The sequence below is a fragment of the Anopheles ziemanni genome, chromosome 2 (genome assembly GCF_943734765.1).
Source record: "Anopheles ziemanni chromosome 2, idAnoZiCoDA_A2_x.2, whole genome shotgun sequence".
NCBI classification, from domain to species: domain Eukaryota; kingdom Metazoa; phylum Arthropoda; class Insecta; order Diptera; family Culicidae; genus Anopheles; species Anopheles ziemanni.
This window is the reverse complement of record NC_080705.1, coordinates 55,906,383-55,929,041: the sequence shown is the minus strand read 5'-3', so window position 1 is coordinate 55,929,041 and position 22,659 is coordinate 55,906,383. Positions and strand designations below refer to the sequence as shown.

General features: G+C 43.8%; 4 protein-coding genes across 4 annotated transcripts; all 4 read right to left on the bottom strand.

The window, feature by feature from the left end:
* Positions 1–1,856: 1,856 nt before the first annotated feature.
* Positions 1,857–2,777, bottom strand: LOC131286981 (brachyurin-like). Its single transcript, XM_058315995.1, has one exon. It carries the CDS (start codon positions 2,760–2,762, stop codon positions 1,857–1,859), a length of 906 nt encoding a protein of 301 aa, XP_058171978.1. The 5' UTR covers positions 2,763–2,777.
* Positions 2,778–4,851: 2,074 nt separating this feature from the next.
* On the bottom strand, positions 4,852–5,769 carry LOC131283017 (brachyurin-like). The gene has a single exon (XM_058312578.1). The coding sequence runs from the start codon at positions 5,755–5,757 to the stop codon at positions 4,852–4,854; it is 906 nt and encodes a 301-aa protein (XP_058168561.1). The 5' UTR covers positions 5,758–5,769.
* A 5,110-nt stretch (positions 5,770–10,879) lies between these two features.
* LOC131287618 (brachyurin-like) lies at positions 10,880–11,800 on the bottom strand. The gene has a single exon (XM_058316685.1). It carries the CDS (start codon positions 11,783–11,785, stop codon positions 10,880–10,882), a length of 906 nt encoding a protein of 301 aa, XP_058172668.1. The 5' UTR covers positions 11,786–11,800.
* Positions 11,801–14,801: 3,001 nt separating this feature from the next.
* Positions 14,802–20,165, bottom strand: LOC131281326 (brachyurin-like). The gene is made up of 2 exons (XM_058310652.1): positions 19,993–20,165; positions 14,802–15,546 (listed from the first exon to the last, which is right to left on the bottom strand). The coding sequence occupies exons 1-2, from the start codon at positions 20,151–20,153 to the stop codon at positions 14,802–14,804; spliced, it is 906 nt and encodes a 301-aa protein (XP_058166635.1). The 5' UTR covers positions 20,154–20,165.
* Between the last annotated feature and the right edge of the window lie 2,494 nt (positions 20,166–22,659).

The window sequence follows — 22,659 nt, the reverse complement described above, 5'->3', positions numbered from 1 at the left end:
GGAACAATATTTTGCAGCGATTCAATGATACTAGTAAATCGCTACAATCTGTAGAATGTGAATTATTTAAAGGTTCGATGTTCCTTAAATCATTAGATCAATTTTTACAGACATTTGTTGATGAAGACAAGAACTATCCACGCGTGCGCAAAGATACAAGGAAGCTTTAGAACCTTTCAGAATTTTTTTTGATCGTCACATTTCTTTGGAAGACAAGAGCAAGGCATTAGAATACTTTAAAAATATGTATAAAAATGATATTGATGGCCCTACATTAGAGGCAGAATTGAAACACTTTACTGAATTAATTCGAGAAGATAAGAGTAGAAGTAATTATAACAAAAATGTAAATATAATGGACATATAATAGTTAGGAATATGCCATGTACTGTTCCAAACGTAGGAATATTGATTAAGATATTTTTAACATTACCTTTGTCCAATGCATCAGGTGAACGTTCATTTTCAGTTTTGAAAAAAGTGAAAAATTATTTGCGAAGCACAATTGGAAAAGAAAAGCTTAACAATTTGGCCATTCTCTACATAGAGCAACTAATGGATTCTATTGATTTTTCAACTACTAGATGACTTGACAAGAAAAAAGAGAAAAACATATTTCACAAAGAAATTTAAAATATAAAGTTTATTATTAAATTTTCCTGTATCGCTTAGGATTATTTGTAATACTTAAATGTAACATTGTATGTGGTATAAATTTGCTTTGAGATGATGTGATAGTGAGAAATTACGAATATAGAATATGTGGTAGTAATAAAAAAAGCTCTTCGCGCTCCAAGTTTGATCCCAAATCCCAAAAAACACATACAATTTTTTTTATTTGGGGCCCTCAAAATTCCTACCGCTTAGGGCCTCCAGTATTCTTGATCCGCCACTGGGTCCATCCTAGAGTATAATAGCGTTGTGTGGTCTCCATTTGCCGAGACCTGGAAGACTCGGCTCGAAGCGATCGTAAATTTACCAGATTTGTGTTATGCTGGTTAAGGTGGACCAGTTCACCAGACTATCATACTCGTTGTTTGTTATTAAGATTAGAAACACTCGAGAAACGCCGCAATGATGCTCAGACTATGTTCATAACCGGTCTTTTCCATGGTAACATTTACGCTCCAAAAATTCTCGACCAATTATCGATTTATATTCCACGGCCTAGTCTAAGACAGCGCCCCTTTCTGCTGGTCGATAGTACAAACTCTGTATATGCCTACAACAGCCCAATTTTACGTATGATGAGTCAATTTAATACTGATTACAGTTTCATAGATTTCGACCTACCGCTGAGAAATATTAGAAATCAGATCAGGTACAGATTTGTTATGCGTTCGTCCTAAAACTGTTAAATGTGCACTAATGTATTATCTCACCCGGACATGTTAAGCCAACAAAGGCGGACATGTACTAACAAATAAATAAATAAATAAATAATGAATTTAAATATACGTGTTCATGATCATCTTAATCACTCTTGTTATGCAAGAACAAATATTGAAAGTGGTTCTACCTCAAACGTAAACTGCACCATGAAGTTCTTTAAGAGAATTTATTATTTAATTTATTTTATATAAGAGATACTCCTCCCAATCATACTGGAAGAACACGCCTGGAGATCGTCATGTTTTGCATGGTTCCATAGCAGTATCACTAAGTGGGGTAACTGTTAGACTAAAATCCAGCTAATTCTACAATAACACCATGGTCTGCGGGATAGCTCTAAAACCGGTTAAGTTAGCGGTTTAAGTAGTTCTTTATCAACTTATCAACAAAATAAAGACAACGTGAATTATTCTTAGCAAATAATATTGGTTTATTATAAAATCTGGACTTTTAGAAATTATGACTTATGCGCTAGCAACGAAGTCAGAGTTCGCCTCAATAAAATCGAGGAAGAAGGACACGCGAGCGTAGACCGAAGGCATACCGATCGAGCAGCCACCGGCCGATCCGAACGACACAACTCCGATCTGGAGGCTTCCACCATCCTGAACAGCCAGCGGGCCACCAGAGTCACCGTTGCAGGCCGAGCGACCACCCTCTCCGCTCAAGCACACGTTCTGGGGCTGAATGATCGCGGGAGAGTTCCACTGGGCAAGACAGTCAGCGTTGGTCAAGACCGGGTTCGTGGTGAACATCACGACATTGGATACATCCGGGCTGGCATCCGAGGTACGACCGAATCCGGAAACGGTTCCCAAGACTCCTCCGAACTGACGGGTGTCCGAACGGGCCGGAAGACGAGCTGGCTGGACGCGCTCGTTGAAGGTGATCGGCGAGTCAAGACGCACGACGGCGATGTCATTGCGGATGTTGCTTGGATCATACTGCGGGTGCGGAATCACTCCCGGACCAGAGAAGCGGATACGCTGCTGCGTGGGCTCAACGTTGATGCGGTTGTGAGCACCGATGATGGCGGTACCTCCGGTGGCCAGGATACCAGCCGTTCCAACAACGCAGTGAGCAGCGGTCAGGATGTAGTTGTTGGTCAAGACGGATGCTCCGCACAAACCGCTGGTAATTATGAACTCACTGATGAGCGCAATCTGGTACGGGAACTGTCCGGGAGTAGCCTCTTGACCGTTGGTGACGCGTGCCGATGGCCGCATGTGACGGTAGACCTGCAACTCAGCCGGCAGGCGAGCCCAGTAGTGATCGAACTCCTCGATCGGGCGCACATTGGACCAATCGATATCGATCGATTTGGCGCTGGCAACAGCGAGCAGACCAACGAGAAGTGCGAAGGCTTTCATCTTGACGATTTTGACTGCAGAGAATTGGAAGCTGACACCTTTTATATGAAAGCACAGCTACGATTACGAACGATTCCTTGTCTTATCGTAGCTTTATCAAAAAATTGACGAAAGGAAACCCCTCGCACAGCATTGGTAATGTTTTGGCTTAAATCATTGTATGACATCTCCTATCTTGGTGATGTGGAAAACCCAATCACGTAAATTATGAGCTTGCGATATCTGAAACCAAAACAATGAAACGTCAGATTTTCCAAAAATACACAGCGCTAAGCTGAGTCTCAAATATGTAGTGTTACGTCAGTCGGAAATAGGTTTTTTCGGTTGAAATAGATCGAAGAGGTTTCATCAGCTCTTGAAATGCGTAAGCTCTTGATAGGGATCGAAAAGGTCGAACAACAAGTGGGTAACAATCTTTAATGGTACCAGGTGTTTTCAACATGTTAACTTGCGGTGCCTACACCCCCGTACTTCAGAACATTACGTTTCTACCCAGCACTAGATTCCATTAGCCCTGGAGATACTCGAGGAAGAAGGTTTGTAAAACATTAATGTTGCTATTTTATTATTTGATGTAGTAGGCTACAAGACTTAACACGTCACTCAAAAGTGGGTGACAGCAGCAATTAGTTATAAAAAGTTTTTGATTCATAAATAAATGAAAATGCAACATAAAAACTACAGTAGTATTAAAAACAAGGTCTTTGGGATGCTAAGTCTTAGCTTGGCCATCGAATCTTCGCATCCTCGAGCCACATGGACATCTTGCGTCCAGCACAAACTTCTTTTCAGCTACACCTGGAGATCACCACAACAGACATATTCCCAAATAGACCACGTTCTAACAGTTCGAAGGCACTTCTCAGAGAACGTACAGGGGCACGAACGTCGATTCGGACCACTTCATGGTGATGGTGAAGCTACGACAGAAGTTTTACGCTGTCAAGATACTGAGTCAGCTACTTACTTACTTACGTGCCGCTACAACCGCTGCGCGGTTTTAGCCTGACGAAGCTCTATCCGAAACAGCTCACGGTTTGGTTTGGTCGCTGCCAAACTGGTCCAATTCCGTATCCCGGGTTTATTTGTGGCTTCGTCTACGTCATCCTTCAACCTCAATTTTGGCTTACCACGTCTCCTCTGTCCTTGGGGACAGTCTAAAACGACTTTACGGTCGTCCAGTGCCATCCGCATGACATGGCCAGCCCACCAGACCATGGCGAGTCTAATTCGCTGTACGACAGAGCGTCACCGGCTTACCTCACGGCTAAACGTGGATCGGCTGCGAACACCTACTGTTGCCGAGGACTACGCGTCAGAGCTTGGGGAAACGTTACCGGATAACAACGCGACCACCACAATGGCCCTCGATGGCCACTGGCATATGGTGGAGCCACAATGCTGCAGAGGGAAACCCGTCAGAACGTGGAACACTACAAACGACTGAGGACACAGCAAACCCTGCGCTTTGAGATCAAGAAGCGTCGCTTGGAAGAGATGATTGGATGAACAACAGATGAAATAGCTCAGTCCGGGCAAACTCGTTAGTTTTACACGATGTTGAAGAAAACACGAGGGCAACAGTCTCGCAGACGAGCGAGAGGTTATCGAAAGGTTGAAGTGCTACTTAAACGGGCAACGGGAGCGCAGCGAAATAAGGGGAGTCCAGAAGCGGCCCTCAAATCGAGCAGCACATCAACTAGGAGGTAGATGACGATGTGCTCCCACCATCCTTGAACGAAGTCAACTGTAAAATGTCTCAGTTAATGTTTAATTACTGTTGTAATGTTTTCTCGTATGCGCAGAAGACTAGAGGTAAGAGATAGCCGTTCGGATGCGTCAATTAGAATTCCCTTAGGCAGTATGTATTCGTATCCCAACCGACACCTTCTCTACTACGAGAAGGTTGATTACCCACATGCTGAAAAGGAAAGTTCTAGGGCAACCATGCCCAAACATGCGCAATGCTTGAGCAAAAGAACATAAGAGATACAGGATTATATAGTTATCCAGAAAACGAAGACAATGTTGATTATTTTTGCCCATCGCATTGGTTTATTCTCATAACTGAACTTTACAAAAAAACTGTTTATGCGCTGGCCACGAAGTCGGAGTTCGCCTCAATGAAATCGAGGAAGAAGGACACGCGAGCGTAGACCGAAGGCATACCGATCGAGCAGCCACCAGCCGATCCGAAGGACACAACTCCGATCTGGAGGCTTCCACCATCCTGAACAGCCAGCGGGCCACCAGAGTCACCGTTGCAGGCCGAGCGACCACCCTCTCCGCTCATGCACACGTTCTGGGGCTGAATGATCGCGGGAGAGTTCCACTGGGCAAGACAGTCAGCGTTGGTCAAGACCGGGTTCGTGGTGAACATCACAACAGGAGAGGTGGCCTGTGTGGCATCCGAGGTACGACCGAATCCGGAAACGGTTCCCAAGACTCCTCCGAACTGACGGGTGTCCGAACGGGCCGGAAGACGAGCTGGCTGGACGCGCTCGTTGAAGGTGATCGGCGAGTCAAGACGGACAACGGCGATGTCGTTGCGGATGTTGCTCGAGTCGTACTGCGGGTGCGCGATTATTCCACTAGTCGAGAAACGGATACGCTGCTGCGTCGGCTCAACTTCGTTACGATTGTGAGCACCGATGATTGCGGTACCTCCGGTGGCCAGGGTCGTAGCACCAGTCACAACGCAGTGAGCAGCGGTCAGGATGTAGTTGTTGGTCAAGACGGATCCTCCGCACAGACCGGTTCCGCCACCGAACTCACTGAGAAGCGCAATCTGGTACGGGAACTGTCCGGGAGTAGCCTCGTTGCCGTTAACGATGCGAGCCGATGGCCGCATGTGACGGTAGACCTGCAACTCAGCCGGCAGACGAGCCCAGTAGTGATCGAACTCCTCGATCGGGCGCACCTTGGACCAATCGATATCGATCGATTTGGCACTGGCAACAGCGAGCAGACCAACGAGAAGTGCGAAGGCTTTCATCTTGACGACTATGACTGAATTAGTCCTCTACCAAAACGGCTTTATATACAAACTTAAAAACAATACTTCCGTACGGGTTTAAAGTGACGTCTTTAAGATAAGTCAAAACGATATGCGGATCATAATCTGTATCTGGGTTTCCGGTAGGTATTTCCAGCGATCACGAACAAGGAAACTGGTCACTTTCTGTATCTTCTACAGTTTCAATTTTTTCAATGAAAAGACCCACTATCTATAATTCAGCAGCGAAATGGGTTTCAGCCAAATCTAAAAATAGAGTTATCATCTCTTATCGTTTGTTCATTTTTGAAACATCATGGTATGTTGCTTAGATTATCTTTTGTATATACAATAAGTATACAAGGCCATTTTGGTAGAGGACCAGTTCAGTCACAGTCGTCAAGATGAAAGCTTTCGCACTTCCCGTTGGTCTGCTCGCAGTACCAAATCAATCGATATCGATTGGTCCAATGTGCGTCCGATCAAGGAGTTCGATCACTACTGGGTCCGTCTGTCGGTTGAGTTACAAGTCCTGCCACCGGAGGTACCGCCATCATCGGTGCTCACAACCGCATCGATATTGCGCCGACGCAGCAGCGTTTCCGTTTCTCGACTAGTGGAATAATTTCGCACCCCCAGTACGACTCAAGCAACATCCGCAACGACGCAACGACTCGTCGATCACCTTCAACGACCGCATCCAGCCAGCTCGTCTTCTGGTCCATTCGGACACCCGTCAGTTCGGAGTCTTGGGAAAACGTACAATGTTTTTGTTTGAAGAACCCACCGCTGAGAATTCAGGTGAGATGAATGTGCATAACTAACGTTTGCTCAGTGTCTGTTATGTCTTGAGTAGATATTATAAGCGCAAGAAACATGCAAATTTTACATAAACTGTTGAGCGCTAACCTCGGTTTGACCTGTACCGGACAAATTTAAAAGGAGGAGATGTTATATGCCATCAAGAAGCAGCGTGAACCCGGGCTCTCTGTAGATGAGTTCCATCTTCGTGTGATGCCACGATCAGATTCATAAATTTATGAATCCGGATTACCGTCCGGGCCGAAGCGTTAGCCTCGTTCTCTTCCTACCTGACTTCCGGGGAGTTCGGACGTGTGCAGCGTTAACGGGTCCTGTTTTAATATGTTTACTAGCTCGAAGCCCCGGCGAAGCTCGGGGAGGAAAAATGTGACTAAAGTTTTTATTCTTGGTTCATTTTCTATGCTATATTTAGTTTGCTTACATACATATTAGTAGCAGTGATATCACGCGAAAATTTTCTTTCATCAATAGTCTAGGGGGCTAAGTGCATGGGTGTTGTTCCGGAGGATCGGAGTTCGAATCTAGGCTGAGAAAAACTTTTTTGTTGACGGTTGTGAAATATTTTTTCATGAATTTTTTAGATATTTAATGTAATTTTTCAAATCGGATAATAGTGCATGGGTGTTTTTCCGGAGGATCGGAGTTCAAATCTAGGCTAGGAAAAACTTTTTTGTTGACGGTTGTAAAATTTTTTTTTTAGGATTGTTTTTAGATATTTAATGTACTTTTTCAAATCCGATCATATTTTGATACATATTTTTCAAATTATCATAACCATTATTAAAATAAAAGTTTGGTGGTTCAATTTATTCACATATCCATATATACCTGTATTTTCGCTATGCTGACCATTCGTACAACTGGTGTACTGGTAGTGGTGCTCGAGACTTGTATCAGAAGTTTGGTGTTCGAATCCCGAGTGGGAAATCTTTTATAGTACGAAATAAAATTTTTCTTCAAAATCTACGTTTGCCATTCAAGTAGCAATATTTCCTCGCTATTTCTAACTTGTGCTATGGTTCCTCGGCAAGACTACGGCTTCGCTCTTGGTAAACCCGTGTTCGAGTCCCGTTTCCACTTAGAGTCAGATTGTAAAAAGCATGCTTCCGTGCACTGTAAAAATGTAGGGTTTATTGCCACATCTCATCACGGGACTTTGAAACTGAGATTTATAAAAATAAAGATTGTCTAAGCGTCTAGTTCAGAGGTCGGCAAAGTCCGGTCCGATGGCCAAGTCCGGCACGCCAGCAGATTTTATCCGGCCCGTAATAAAACGTTGTTGCTTCCTACAAAAACTTGAATGCAATTTTTATAAGATTGGTCGACGAGGTCAAGTTTGATTTTTTTCAAAAATGAAGATTAAAATTGTTTAACGAGGTGTTCCTGTTAAAGAAATAAAATTCAAAGAAAATAAGAATGAAATTGTTTAAAAAATGTTAATGATAAAATTTCAAATATGTTATCTTACCACTTTTCATGAAACTTTACTATTTAGAAAGATGATACACCATTCAAAAGGGCACTACTTTGAAAACATTAAGTCATTGTTTAAGGTATCCGGCCCGTGGTTTCGGTTCCCTTTTGATCATCTGGCCCTTTTTGGGAATTGTATGCCGACCCTTGTTCTAGTTAGTAATAAAAAATTTTACATACCAAAAGTTCCCATGATTTTTGTTTTGAACTTGTAGAGCTTGAACATGATTGAAAATTTCAGCAGCGGGCCGGACTTTTAAAACTTCCTGGTAGAATATGAAGATATGATAACTATGGGAATGGGTCCGCGACAACCGAGACAGGACCCTCCCCACTAGTCAATTTAGCCGTTACCATACAAGTTTTCCCACCCCCGACCTCTCTTGGCCCATACTTTGGTCTTTGCACACAAGTTGTCGAGTATGCCATCTCTTTTTAGCGTGTAGCTCGTCATCGTCTGTCACGCTCATCTGTATAAATCAACGTTCTGTCGGATCCAACCCCGGTGGTGTAAACGTAACTTCCCGTGTCTGGACACAGCAATTCAAAAATTTGTCTGTGGTAGTGGAATCTTGCGAGGAAGTTCAGTGAAAAAATGACAAGTTCAAGAAGCCGGATCAGCATCACAACAAGCAGTGAGTTGAACACACGCGAAAGCAAAGCTAATCGTGGTAATTGTTTTAGTTTCTGCGGATCTGTAATTTCTTTTATAGTTATTCGTATCCAGAACATTGTTATCTACGGCTCGATGGATGGACACTCAACAGAAAAAGTAAGGAAAAACACAGCATCTCAGGAAGCCAACAAGCGACCGGGGAAACTACATCCGAAGCAGCAAAGTCGGAGTCGGAAGATCCGACGCAATCGGTGTCGCCAATCCTGGCCTTGTTAAAAAGGGTAAGCAAAAGCATGCCGATATTCATTTCGTACCAGTTGCAGCGTAATGAAATCTCACTCCAGTTTTAGACAACTACAACCAAATCGACCTGCCGGATAGACGAGTGCTTGTTTGCGATAGCTTATTGTGTCCGGAAGTTTCATACACCCGAAACGATAAGCAGTTCCCGTGAATTCTCTTACTTCCTACAGTATTATACGTGAGTATTTGTAAAAAGTGTTTAAAACATTTTTCGAGCGTTAAATAAATATTTCATAATTTTTCCAATTTGAGCCTGACATTTTTATTTTGCGAAATCAAGCGAAAGAAACCATTTATCACTACTACATACATACATTCCATGGTTCGCACCAACACATGCATAGATCTGAGCTGTACGTTCTCACTCACACACGCTTATAAGCCCGTGACTCGAACTCCTCAAAACTCCTCATAACTCCTCAATTTTGTATGGGCAAAATCGAGGTGACACAAAATTAGGAGTTAGCATGCAAGTTTTTGCCTAGTGGGTCTCCTGTACGAGACGACAGACTATCCACGTACACAAGGGAAACAGTTTTGTAAGCCCGTAACGGGCAGGCGTGACCAAAATGGATGTGACGCCAAGAAGAATAAGAAGATAAGCATATAGCAAGATGTTTCTACATTTACTGAACGTTACCATATCAATATGCATCAGAGGTTAACTTGCCAAGGTGCAAACATTCACGATATTAGGAATCAATGTTGTTTGTGTTTGCGTATCTACTACATATTTTAGCTTTTTTTATGTATGGAGTTCTGTGTACACTAAAAACTAGACCAATACTGAACCATCGCTTCTGAAACTTTTCACACATTAAGTTTAAGTACTGCAGATGTTGTTGAAGGTTTGTTTGATCACTATTTTTTGAGAAAATTATCTAAATTTTACAGTTTAAACTCAGTTTTACTAACACAAACAAAACAAGCATGTAAACAAATGTCAAGGTGTATCCAACATAGTTACCCTAAGGTTTATACATCACGGGAAAACTCATGAAATTTCATAAATTTAAATATGCCGTTATGGTAACTGTTAGAAAGTGTTCTAACATGTGCAAAAGGACGGAAAAAATAAGAAATTTAATCGGAATCGCAGTGGACCGGAAACCAAAAAATTAGTCTTTATTGGTAACTGTTCCTATTTGCACAATCGTTCAGTTGCGCCCAAACACGCCCTATTTATCCTTTCTAGCGCCGATGGCCGACGCCAAGGGTCATCGATTCTCCCGACAGCCGACCCGTCAGCTGATCGACGAAGTTCCCTTTCTTATCTTGATGCTATCGGGGTGTCTGTTCTTAGCCGAATTGGCAGCTGGCGTTAGAATCAAAAGTGTTTCTAACAGTAACTAATAAATTAATTCGAACTTTCAAGTATAGAGTAAAACCATAACTCTTTTCTCAACCTTTTCTTCACCAAGCAACGCTGGGGCGCCAAGCTAGTAACAAATATTTTTATAAAACAAATATAAATTTTTTGGTAGTATAATTGAATATCGAATTTAAATATAAATCTTCATGATCATCTTAACTACTCTTGTTACGCAAGAACAAATATTGAAAGTGGTTCTAGCTCAATCGTGAACTGCACCATGAAGTTCTCTAAGAGAATTTATTATTTAATTTTTTTTATATAAGAGATACTCCTCCCAATCATACTGGAAGAACACGCTGGAGATCGTCATGTTTTGCATGGTTCCATAGCAGTATCACTAAGTGGGGTAACTGTTAGACTAAAATCCAGCTAATTCTACAATAACACCATGGTCTGCGGGATAGCTCTAAAACCGGTTAAGTTTGCGGTTTAAGTAGTTCTTTATCAACTTATCAACAAAATAAAGACAACGTGAATTATCTTAGCAAATAGTATTGGTTTATTATAAAATCTGGACTTTTAGAAATTATGACTTATGCGCTAGCAACGAAGTCAGAGTTCGCCTCAATAAAATCGAGGAAGAAGGACACGCGAGCGTAGACCGAAGGCATACCGATCGAGCAGCCACCGGCCGATCCGAACGACACAACTCCGATCTGGAGGCTTCCACCATCCTGAACAGCCAGCGGGCCACCAGAGTCACCGTTGCAGGCCGAGCGACCACCCTCTCCGCTCAAGCACACGTTCTGGGGCTGAATGATCGCGGGAGAGTTCCACTGGGCAAGACAGTCAGCGTTGGTCAAGACCGGGTTCGTGGTGAACATCACGACATTGGATACATCCGGGCTGGCATCCGAGGTACGACCGAATCCGGAAACGGTTCCCAAGACTCCTCCGAACTGACGGGTGTCCGAACGGGCTGGAAGACGAGCTGGCTGGACGCGCTCGTTGAAGGTGATCGGCGAGTCAAGACGCACGACGGCGATATCGTTGCGGATGTTGCTTGGATCATACTGCGGGTGTGGAATCACTCCCGGACCAGAGAAGCGGATACGCTGCTGCGTGGGCTCAACGTTGATGCGGTTGTGAGCACCGATGATGGCGGTACCTCCGGTGGCCAGGATACCAGCCGTTCCAACAACGCAGTGAGCAGCGGTCAGGATGTAGTTGTTGGTCAAGACGGATGCTCCGCACAAACCGCTGGTAATTATGAACTCACTGATGAGCGCAATCTGGTACGGGAACTGTCCGGGAGTAGCCTCTTGACCGTTGGTGACGCGTGCCGATGGCCGCATGTGACGGTAGACCTGCAACTCAGCCGGCAGACGAGCCCAGTAGTGATCGAACTCGTCGATCGGGCGCACATTGGACCAATCGATATCGATCGATTTGGCGCTGGCAACAGCGAGCAGACTAACGAGAAGTGCGAAGGCTTTCATCTTGACGATTTTGACTGCAGAGAATTGGAAGCTGACACCTTTTATATGAAAGCACAGCTACGATTACGAACGATTCCTTGTCTTATCGTAGCTTTATCAAAAATTTGACGAAAGGAAACCCCTCGCACAGCATTGGTAATGTTTTGGCTTAAATCATTGTTAGACATCTCCTATCTTGGTGATGTGGAAAACCCAATCACGTAAATTATGAGCTTGCTATATCTGAAACCAAAACAATGAAACGTCAGATTTTCCAAAAATACACAGCGCTAAGCTGAGTCTCAAATATGTAGTGTTACGTCAGTCGGAAATAGGTTTTTTCGGTTGAAATAGATCGAAGAGGTTTCATCAGCTCTTGAAATGCGTCAGCTCTTGATAGGGATCGAAAAGGTCGAACAACAAGTGGGTAACAATCTGTAATGGTACCAGGTGTTTTCAACATGTTAACTTGCGGTGCCTACACCCCCGTACTTCAGAACATTACGTATCTACCCAGCACTAGATTCCATTAGCCCTGGAGATACTCGAGGAAGAAGGTTTGTAAAACATTAATGTTGCTATTTTATTATTTGATGTAGTAGGCTACAAGACTTAACACGTCACTCAAAAGTGGGTGACAGCAGCAATTAGTTATAAAAAGTTTTTGATTCATAAATAAATGAAAATGCAACATAAAAACTACAGTAGTATTAAAAACAAGGTCTTTGGGAAGCTAAGTCTTAGCTTGGCCATCGAATCTTCGCATCCTCGAGCCACATGGACATCTTGCGTCCAGCACAAACTTCGTTTCAGCTACACCTGGAGATCACCACAACAGACATGTTCCCAAATAGACCACGTTCTAACAGTTCGAAGGCACTTCTCAGAGAACGTACAGGGGCACGAACGTCGATTCGGACCACTTCATGGTGATGGTGAAGCTACGACAGAAGTTTTACGCTGTCAAGATACTGCGTCAGCTACTTACTTACTTACGTGGCGCTACAACCGCTCCGCTGTTTTAGCCTGACGAAGCTCCATCCGAAACAGCTCACGGTTTGGTTTGGTCGCTGTGGTCCAATTCCGTATCCCGGGTTTATTTGTGGCTTCGTCTACGCCATCCTTCAACCTCAATTTTGGCCTACCACGCCTCCTCTGTCCTTGGGGACAGTCTAAAACGACTTTACGGTCGTCCAGTGCCATCCGCATGACATGGCCAGCCCACCAGACAATGGCGAGTCTAATTCGCTGTACGACAGAACGTCACCGGCCTACCTCACGGCTAAACGTGGATCAGCTGCGAACACCTACTGTTGCCGAGGACTACGCGTCAGAGCTTGGGGAAACGTTACCGGATAACAACGCGACCACCACAATGGCCCTCGATGGCCACTGGCATATGGTGGAGCCACAATGCTGCAGCGGGAAACCCGTCAGAACGTGGAACACTACAAACGACTGAGGACACAGCAAACCCTGCGCTTTGAGATCAAGAAGCGTCGCTTGGAAGAGATGATTGGATGAACAACAGATGAAATAGCTATCTCAGTCCGGGCAAACTCGTTAGTTTTACACGATGTTGAAGAAAACACGAGGGCAACAGTCTCACAGACGAGCGAGAGGTTATCGAAAGGTTGAAGTGCTACTTTAACGGGCAACGGGAGCGCAGCGAAATAAGAGGAGTCCTGAAGCGGCCCTCAAATCGAGCAGCACATCAACTAGGAGGTAGATGACGATGTGCTCCCACCATCCTTGAACGAAGTCATCTGTAAAATGTCTCAGTTGATGCTTAATTACTGTTGTAATGTTTTCTCGTATGCGCAGAAGACTGGAGGTAAGAGACAGGCGTTCGGATGCGTCAATTAGAATTCCCTTAGGCAGTATGTATTCGTATTCCAACCGACACCTCCTCTACTACGAGAAGGTTGATTACCCACATGCTGAAAAGGAAAGTTCTAGGGCAACCATGCCCAAACATGCGCAATGCTTGAGCAAAAGAACATACTACTGTGTCCAAAAAGTAAGGTGACTTTGGTACGCAAACTGTGCGCGTCCAAGGTATTGGCGGATTATTATTTTTTTATTGTTGAAATATGTGTTTTTGACTTCTTCAGCAAATTTCATGTAAAAATATTCATCAGGATAGGAGATATGATTTTTTTTGTGGCCTACTACACGTATGAACCTCGTTTATCGTCTCTGGCCACATTTGGGGAGCAAAGAATTTACTTAAAATTTTGTATGCGTAACTAATTTTTAGCTGCAGATTCATTGAAATAGCTTTTGGCGATGCAGTAATGTCGAAAAAAAAAGTTTGCTACGGGTTTAGTGAATTCCAAAATGGCCGCCAGGGCCACAATGGCCAAAAGGGCGTCATGCGACACATTATCCTCAACGATTCATCATTTGACGAAGCTCACGTTCAAAATATTAGGAAATCAATGTTAAATAATCGTCGATTGATGATTAGAGACTTCACCGATAATATTAAATTATCGAAAGTATCAGTAAATATCATTTTAGAGGAGGTTTTGGGCCTGGAATTCGACTGGTACCAAAATCGTTGAATTTTTTTGAAAAAAGGCGTTGCGTTGAAGTGGGTGAAACAGCGCTATCCGACTAAATTGACAAGACGAAGTGCATTATTACTGTAGACGAGACTTGGAACTATGCTTCAGACTGCAAAACAATCAATCAATCGAATAAATAGCGTGCCAGGAATAAGCCAGAACCAAAAAACTAGACAAACGAGGGTCATACGTGTAGTAGCGCACAAAATAAATCGTATCTCCTATCCGGATGAATATTTTTACATGAAACTTGCTGTAAAAATCAAAAACACATATAGCAACAATAAAAAAATAACAATCCACCAATACCTTTGACGCATCCAGTATGAGCACCAAAGTCACCTTACTTTTTGGACACAGTAGTAAGAGATACCTCCGTATAGTTATCCAGAAAACGAAGACAATGTTGATTATTTTTGCTCATCGCATTGGTTTATTCTCATAACTGAACTTTACAAAACAACTGTTTATGCGCTGGCCACGAAGTCGGAGTTCGCCTCAATGAAATCGAGGAAGAAGGACACGCGAGCGTAGACCGAAGGCATACCGATCGAGCAGCCACCAGCCGATCCGAAGGACACAACTCCGATCTGGAGGCTTCCACCATCCTGAACAGCCAGCGGGCCACCGGAGTCACCGTTGCAGGCTGAGCGACCACCCTCTCCGCTCATGCACACGTTCTGGGGCTGAATGATCGCGGGAGAGTTCCACTGGGCAAGACAGTCAGCGTTGGTCAAGACCGGGTTTGTGGTGAACATCACAACAGGAGAGGTAGCCTGTGTGGCATCCGAGGTACGACCGAATCCGGAAACGGTTCCCAAGACTCCTCCAAACTGACGGGTGTCTGAACGGGCCGGAAGACGAGCTGGCTGGACGCGCTCGTTGAAGGTGATCGGCGAGTCAAGACGGACAACGGCGATGTCGTTGCGGATGTTGCTCGAGTCGTACTGCGGGTGCGCGATTATTCCACTAGTCGAGAAGCGGATACGCTGCTGCGTGGGCTCAACTTCGTTACGATTGTGAGCACCGATGATTGCGGTACCTCCGGTGGCCAGGGTCGTAGCACCAGACACAACGCAGTGAGCAGCGGTCAGGATGTAGTTGTTGGTCAAGACGGATCCTCCGCACAGACCGGTTCCGCCACCGAACTCACTGAGCAGCGCAATCTGGTACGGGAACTGTCCGGGAGTAGCCTCATTGCCGTTAACGATTTACATTTATTTATTTATTTAGTTTAGTTTGTTCAATGGACAATTTAGTCTGTTTGAACTTACAGTTACTGTTACATTTGAGTTTACAATCTTCTATGAAAACAGAATCACAACATGAACATTTTTAGTTAGTGGTGGACGTCCATCTTAATAGTATGTTGGTTTTAAAACTAGTCGTGCTAACATTGAAATTGTGGTGGGCACTGAATATGTTGAACATTTTGGACATAGCGATGATCGGGGCGTTGCTGGCATATGTCGTAGTTGTGTGTGAGATTCTGATGGCGTCTCTGGGTCTCAGAGCCCTTTCCGGCGCAGAAATATTTATTTTGTCTAGTAGCATTGGTGCGTCAATTTCATTGTTTAGTAGTTTAGCTATGAAGGTAGCTTGGGCTACATTTCGCCTGTGGGACAGGGGTTGCAATCCTAGTAGTGAGCAGCGGTCACGATAAGATATCGGGTTAGTAGGGTTGAGCCATGGTGTGTAATAGAGAGCTATTTTGGTGAACCTGCGCTGAATTGACTCTAGTCTATTTATCCAAACTGCGGAATATGGCGTCCAAGTGATAGAGTTAAATTCTAATGTTGAGCGAACTAGCGAGGTATATAAAGCTTTTAGGCACATAGGGTCCTTCAAGTCGTTAGCATTTCTCATAATGAAGCCGAGTGTACGATTTCCTTTGTCTATCACAGTTTTGTAGTGGTCATTAAATGTAAGTTTGTGGTCAAGAATGGTGCCAAGGTCTCGTATTACGCTTTTACGGGCCAGTTGATGATTATTCAGGGTATAGTTGTAGGTTATTGGATGCTTTTTCCGATAGAAGCTAATAATGTTGCACTTATTGACGCATAAGGTAAGAAGGTTGGACGCACACCAATTGGAAAACACATTTAACGAAGCTTGCATTCTTTGGCAGTCATTAACACTATTTATCGTACTGTATAGTTTGATGTCGTCTGCATACATCAATAGGGGTTGGTCCGGAATGGCTAAGTAGAGATCGTTTATGAAGAGAATAAATAGTAGTGGACCCAAGTTGCTGCCCTGTGGGACACCAGACTTACTACTAAACTCCTTTGAGACGGTGTTGTCAATTTTGACGCGGTATTTTCGTTGGCTTAGATATGAGGATAGCCAGATTACGACCTCCTGTGCTACCCCTAAGCGAGTAAGCTTAGCTAACAGCAAGTCATGATTAATTGTGTCAAAGGCTGCTTTGAAGTCTGTGTAGACTGCGTCTATCTGACCTCCTGATTCCATACATTCTATAGAGTTCGAAACAAATTGTACTAGGTTCGTGGACACTGACCGCTTTGGTACGAAGCCGTGTTGGTTAACAGATATGTAGTTTTTGCATGAGAATAATAGTGCGTCGTGGAGAATGATCTCAAATATTTTGGCACTCGAGCATAAAGATGTTATTCCTCTATAGTTATTTATGTCACTTTTTGAACCTTTTTTGTGTTTTGGCGTCATGTATGAGTATTTCCATGGGTCCGGGAATTTGCGCAAGCGTATTGAGGTTTGAAGCAAGTTACAGAGAGGAACACAAATGGCTTTTGCACACTTTATAAGTGCAGACGATGGGATTCCATCCGGTCCAGGGTTGTTAGAGGGCTTTAGTTTATTTATGGAAGCCAGCACTGATTCAGGTGTAACACTTACGTTCGCAAATGAGAAATCTAGGACATCTTGTGGCAATGGTGAGAGGCGTTCATCTATGTTTGTGCAAGCCACATAGCTAGCTAAGAACATATTTTCAAATTTCTGAGCAAAAAGTTGGCAGATGTCATTTGGCGAGGAGGCTTGGGTGTCATTAAAAGTCATTGTTGTCGGTATTGTAGGCTGTTTGCGTTTGTTGTTGACGTATTTCCAAAATGCTTTGGGGCTTGAGTAGAATTTTTTTTGCATTTTGTGCGTGTATCGCGTGTGAAGCACGTAATTGAGTCGCCGGTATCGATCAGTGGCACCGTGGAAGGTTATTCTGTCACGCTCGAGGCCCGATCTGTTGTATCGTTTGTAGGCTCTCATTTTTTCTGCTTTAAGAGCTTTTAGCTCGTGGTTCGACCAGGCTGGGTATGTTGTTCGTGTCTGGATCTTAGGGCAACATTCTGCAAAGGTGCTGTTTATCTTGGTGATAAAAAGTTCTGTAGCCAGGTCAATGTCTTGAGAAGATTCGCAAAAATTCCAATCCATGTTTTGTAGTAGTTCACTCATTTTCATATAGTTTGCCTTGGTGAAGTTATAGGTGTAGATTGGGACTGCCGAAGAGCTGGGGGTGTGGTCAGTGACTTTTGAGTTGAGTTCCACTATTATACAAGGGTGGTGAGTGTCAGGGACAGTAAGATGATCGACTGTTGGTTTCACTGAGTATACATTTTTCATCGCGAGATCGTTGGCAAAAACTAAGTCTAAAAATTTTTCGGCCGAGTTAGAAAATTTGTTGAGTTGCTTTAGTCCCATGAAATTGAATTCATCTAGCAACTTGGCACATGGTGATGAGATTTTTGAACGTGAATGGTCTAGCACACTGTATCCTGCTTCAGAAGGCACCCAACGTAGCAGTGGTTGATTGAAGTCTCCCAAGAGTAGTGTTGCAGATTTTGGAAAGTTATTGGCGATGATGCGTAGTGTAGAGCAAAATTCGTCGACTACATTAGCGTTATCACTCATGGTTGGCGGAAAGTAGACTGCGCCGATTATGAGGGATTCGTATCTGGAGCAAATCCGCACCCATAGTGTTTCAGTTCCCGAGTTTCTTACTTCTTCGCACTCCGACGAAGGGAATTTGTTTGATACCGCTATTAGTACACCTCCACCTCTCTTCTTTGAACTGTTCCTCGCATTTCGGTCCGTTCGATATACAGAGTATTGGTTATTGAAAAGCTGCGTCGAGAAGATGGATTCATCGAGCCAAGATTCCGTGATAACGATCACATCGTAGTCACAGGTTGATGTATTAGTGTAGAAATCTGATGTTTTCGTGCGTAGTCCCCGTACATTTTGGTAGTATATGGATAGTTGTCCGGTGGTTTGTTTACATTCTTTGGCGGGGAAAAAAGTGATCGATCTTCGGTTGTGGTGTGCGTGCTGGAGATGCAGTGAGGTCTACATGCGGAGGGTCGATAAGTGTTTTGTTGCCGTCGATGGTCGAGTTAAGTGTTGAGTTTAATGTGCGATCTCGTGATTGAACTTCCTTCGCCAGTACAGCATTTTGTCTAGGTTGAAAGTGTTTGTTATTGATGATTGTCTTGTTGTTATCGGCTGTTGATGTCGCGGTAGTGTATGATGTTTGGGGTGGTTGAGTGAGTGTGCGTGTCTCTGGCAGCATCAAGCCCGTTGATGGCTGGTGTCCTTGGGAGCGGTCACGGTGGATAAAGTCTCTGACGAGAAGGCCAGTTGGCCAAATTTCCGCGTTTAGTGCTTTATCGCGTAAGGCAGTCGGGATCCGTACCTTGTATGAGAGAAAGCGCATGGTTGTGATTAGCTGACCTGGTTTCAGTAACGGGAAGGCGATCACGTCGTCGGTGCCTAGTTTCTCAGTCACTGCACTAACAACATTGTCTGCGGTGACGTTGCGATCGAGTCCAGAAAGATGAATCCAAGTGCGGCTTGTTGTCTTTGCGACGAGCAGTGTCGATGATATAGAACTTGTGCCAACGATTGAGGTTGGGAGTGTTGTGATGGTTTTGTTTCTCGGTGGGATTGAGATGTTATCGTTGTTGGGAGCATTGAGTTTGCTTTCAAAGTTGGGCTTATTGGAGTCATTTGTTGTCGTCGGTGGACAGGCATTGTCAACAAAAACACGGCGTCGTTTGCCAGACGGAGTGAAGGAGTCGGTTGGGTGGTTGAAGAGGGGTTGCATAGTCGGGTTGTGTGTGGTGATGCCAGCGCGGAGGTCTTTTAGTAGCGGTTCGATGAGTGTAGATTTAATTGATTCAATCGCCGATGCAAGTCCGACATGGAAGCCTACTTGTAGGCCGGCTTCCTTTACTTTCTTGCACTGGGGAGTGTTTAGGGCTGCGGTGCATGTTGGGCAACTCCAATGCAAGTCGATGTGTTCCTTCACACCGAGTAGTAGCACGGGGGGTACCTTTGTGCAGCCAGTGTGGAAGGTTTGTTCACAGAAACAGCACTGGATAGTGGCGTCTTCAGCATCGAGAACGATCGAGCAAGACGAGCAGGGGGTCACCATTTTGTTTTACTGAACGGTGGCAGAACTGACGCGATGGGAATAGTCGATGTGTAGTATCGCGGATTTGCAGTAGAAAAATGTGATTTAAAACTTGTACTCCAGTGGGATGTAGTAGAACCGGGTCTTATTAATGGTTTTTTATATGTCCGGTGCGCGGCAAAAAGAAACTTGACGAGAAAAAACAGGTTTTAGCAAGGAGCTTATTTGGGCTTGCGAATCACTTGACAGCTGTCAGAATCGGTTGTCAGAATCGGGCCGATGGCCGCATGTGACGGTAGACCTGCAACTCAGCCGGCAGGCGAGCCCAGTAGTGATCGAACTCCTCGATTGGGCGCACATTGGACCAATCGATATCGATCGATTTGGCGCTGGCAACAGCGAGCAGACCAACGAGAAGTACGAAGGCTTTCATCTTGACGACTATGACTGAATTAGTCCTCTACCAAAACGGCTTTATATACAAACTTAAAAACAACACTTCCGTACGGGTTTAAAGTGACGTCTTTAAGATAAGTCAAAACGATATGCGGATCATAATCTGTATCTGGGTTTCCGGTAGGTATTTCCAGCGATCACGAACAAGAAAACTGGTCACGTTCTGTTTCTTCTACAGTTTCAATTTTTCTTTTTTCAATGAAAAGACCCACTATCTATAATTCAGCAGCGAAATGGATTTCCGCCAAATCTAAAAATAGAGTTATCATTCCTTATCGTTTGTTCATTTTTGAAACATCATGGTATGTTGCTTAGATTATCTTTTGTATATACAATAAGTATACAAGGCCATTTTGGTAGAGGACCAGTTCAGTCACAGTCGTCAAGATGAAAGCTTTCGCACTTCCCGTTGGTCTGCTCGCAGTACCAAATCAATCGATATCGATTGGTCCAATGTGCGTCCGATCAAGGAGTTCGATCACTACTGGGTCCGTCTGCCGGTTGAGTTACAAGTCCTGCCACCGGAGGTACCGCCATCATCGGTGCTCACAACCGCATCGATATTGCGCCGACGCAGCAGCGTTTCCGTTTCTCGACTAGTGGAATAATTTCGCACCCCCAGTACGACTCAAGCAACATCCGCAACGACGCAACGACTCGTCGATCACCTTCAACGACCGCATCCAGCCAGCTCGTCTTCTGGTCCATTCGGACACCCGTCAGTTCGGAGTCTTGGGAAAACGTACAATGTTTTTGTTTGAAGAACTTATCATACCCACCGCTGAGAATTCAGGTGAGATGAATGTGCATAACTAACGTTTGCTCAGTGTCTGTTATGTCTTGAATAGATATTATAAGCGCAAGAAACATACAAATTTTACATAAACTGTTGAGCGCTAGCCTCGGTTTACGTCGCTGTCAAAAATACCGTTGGTGCTCATTGTTGAAAAAAAAGCTCCTCATTGTTGAAAAAAACAGCACAAAAAATCAGCTTATGAAGAGTTGTTCGAGTTCGGGCCATCTTGCAATTTTCTATGACGTAAAATCCAAAAGGGGTTTGCAAAATCTTAGGTATCAAAACAATTGATAAGTTTGATGTGGTTTGTTTTTTATTTTTTTACATAAAAAAGATGTTAAGGAATCCAATTGTGAAAATTAGGAATGTTTGTAATGAATGGTGTAGAAGAAATTAATGTTTTCTTAACCTCTTAAGGGGGCCATGTTGTCGACGCAAATTGGATTCGTTATCCAATTTCCCAACCCCATATTTTGCCTTACCATAAACAGTGATAAATACCATTCGTGGCCAGAACCGGGAGAAAAACACACTAAACATATCGCGAGACAAGTGTAAAGAGCTACAAGTAGGTTATACATTAATAACACTCTAAGCCAATATTGCCATTTTTGTAAAAGTTTGAAAAGTGTTTAGAAATATATTTACATATTGTGGGAGATTTTCACAACAATTTCTTAAATGAAATAGGCCATCGGAAATTCTGGATCACACTGTTCCAGTTGTGGTACATGGCCTAGCGGATAGTGTCGTAAAATAATATCCCAAGTAGTCTAAAGTGCTCCTCGGAGCAAAGTCATGGAATATGGTCGCCATGATATGGCTGAAATCAAATGTCATGGCCAAAGTCATGTGCATACTTCCTCCAGAACATATATCGAATGCCTCAATTATTGTTGAGTAAGAGAAATATACTAAATTGCCAACTTACACAAACTTTGCAGACCACTGGTACGTTGCGCCTTTCTTTTTGTCGATTTTACTCAAAATACGAACTTCACTGCTATTCGTTACTAAGTACCAGAGTTCACGAGAATTTTGTATGAGTAACACTCATCTCAATTTTAGCTTTGCATGAAACACTCATAATCTCAATATTAGCTTTGCATGAAATTTTGCAATGGTGCTAACAGGCTATTCTAAGGTATTTAAACCAGGAATCAAATACGGTCCAGAAAATCAATTTTTACTCTTTTTTTCTCCTTCCCATTTGCCTCTTTCAATATGTTCTCTCTATCTCTTTCTCCATCGCACTCTTTATCAAAAGTTGATTCAGCACCCGGTAGTAAATTGATGCACAATGTTTTAAATTCATTAATAACCTTATGACTACGATAAGCGACCATCCTGACCGCCGAAAATTGTGCCGTCATCCTACCTGACCCACTGACGCACTACGCTGCCTTATCATAGGATTAAGAGTGCAACGCATTCAAGGTGGCGATAAGCAACTAACACTACCCTCGATAAACGGAGTCCGTGCTATGGCCAGAGGCGGATCTACCTATAAGCGGACTGAGCGGCCGCGGGGGCCCCGAGCTTAAAGGGGCCCCGTGATGAAAACCCCAGACCGCAAAAGTAACTACCAATTTTATTTATTCTCTCAGCGGTACACATACTTTGATCAAAGTTAGTACAGATGTATTTTAATATTGCTTATCCATTGTTAATTTTCACCTAAAACCTT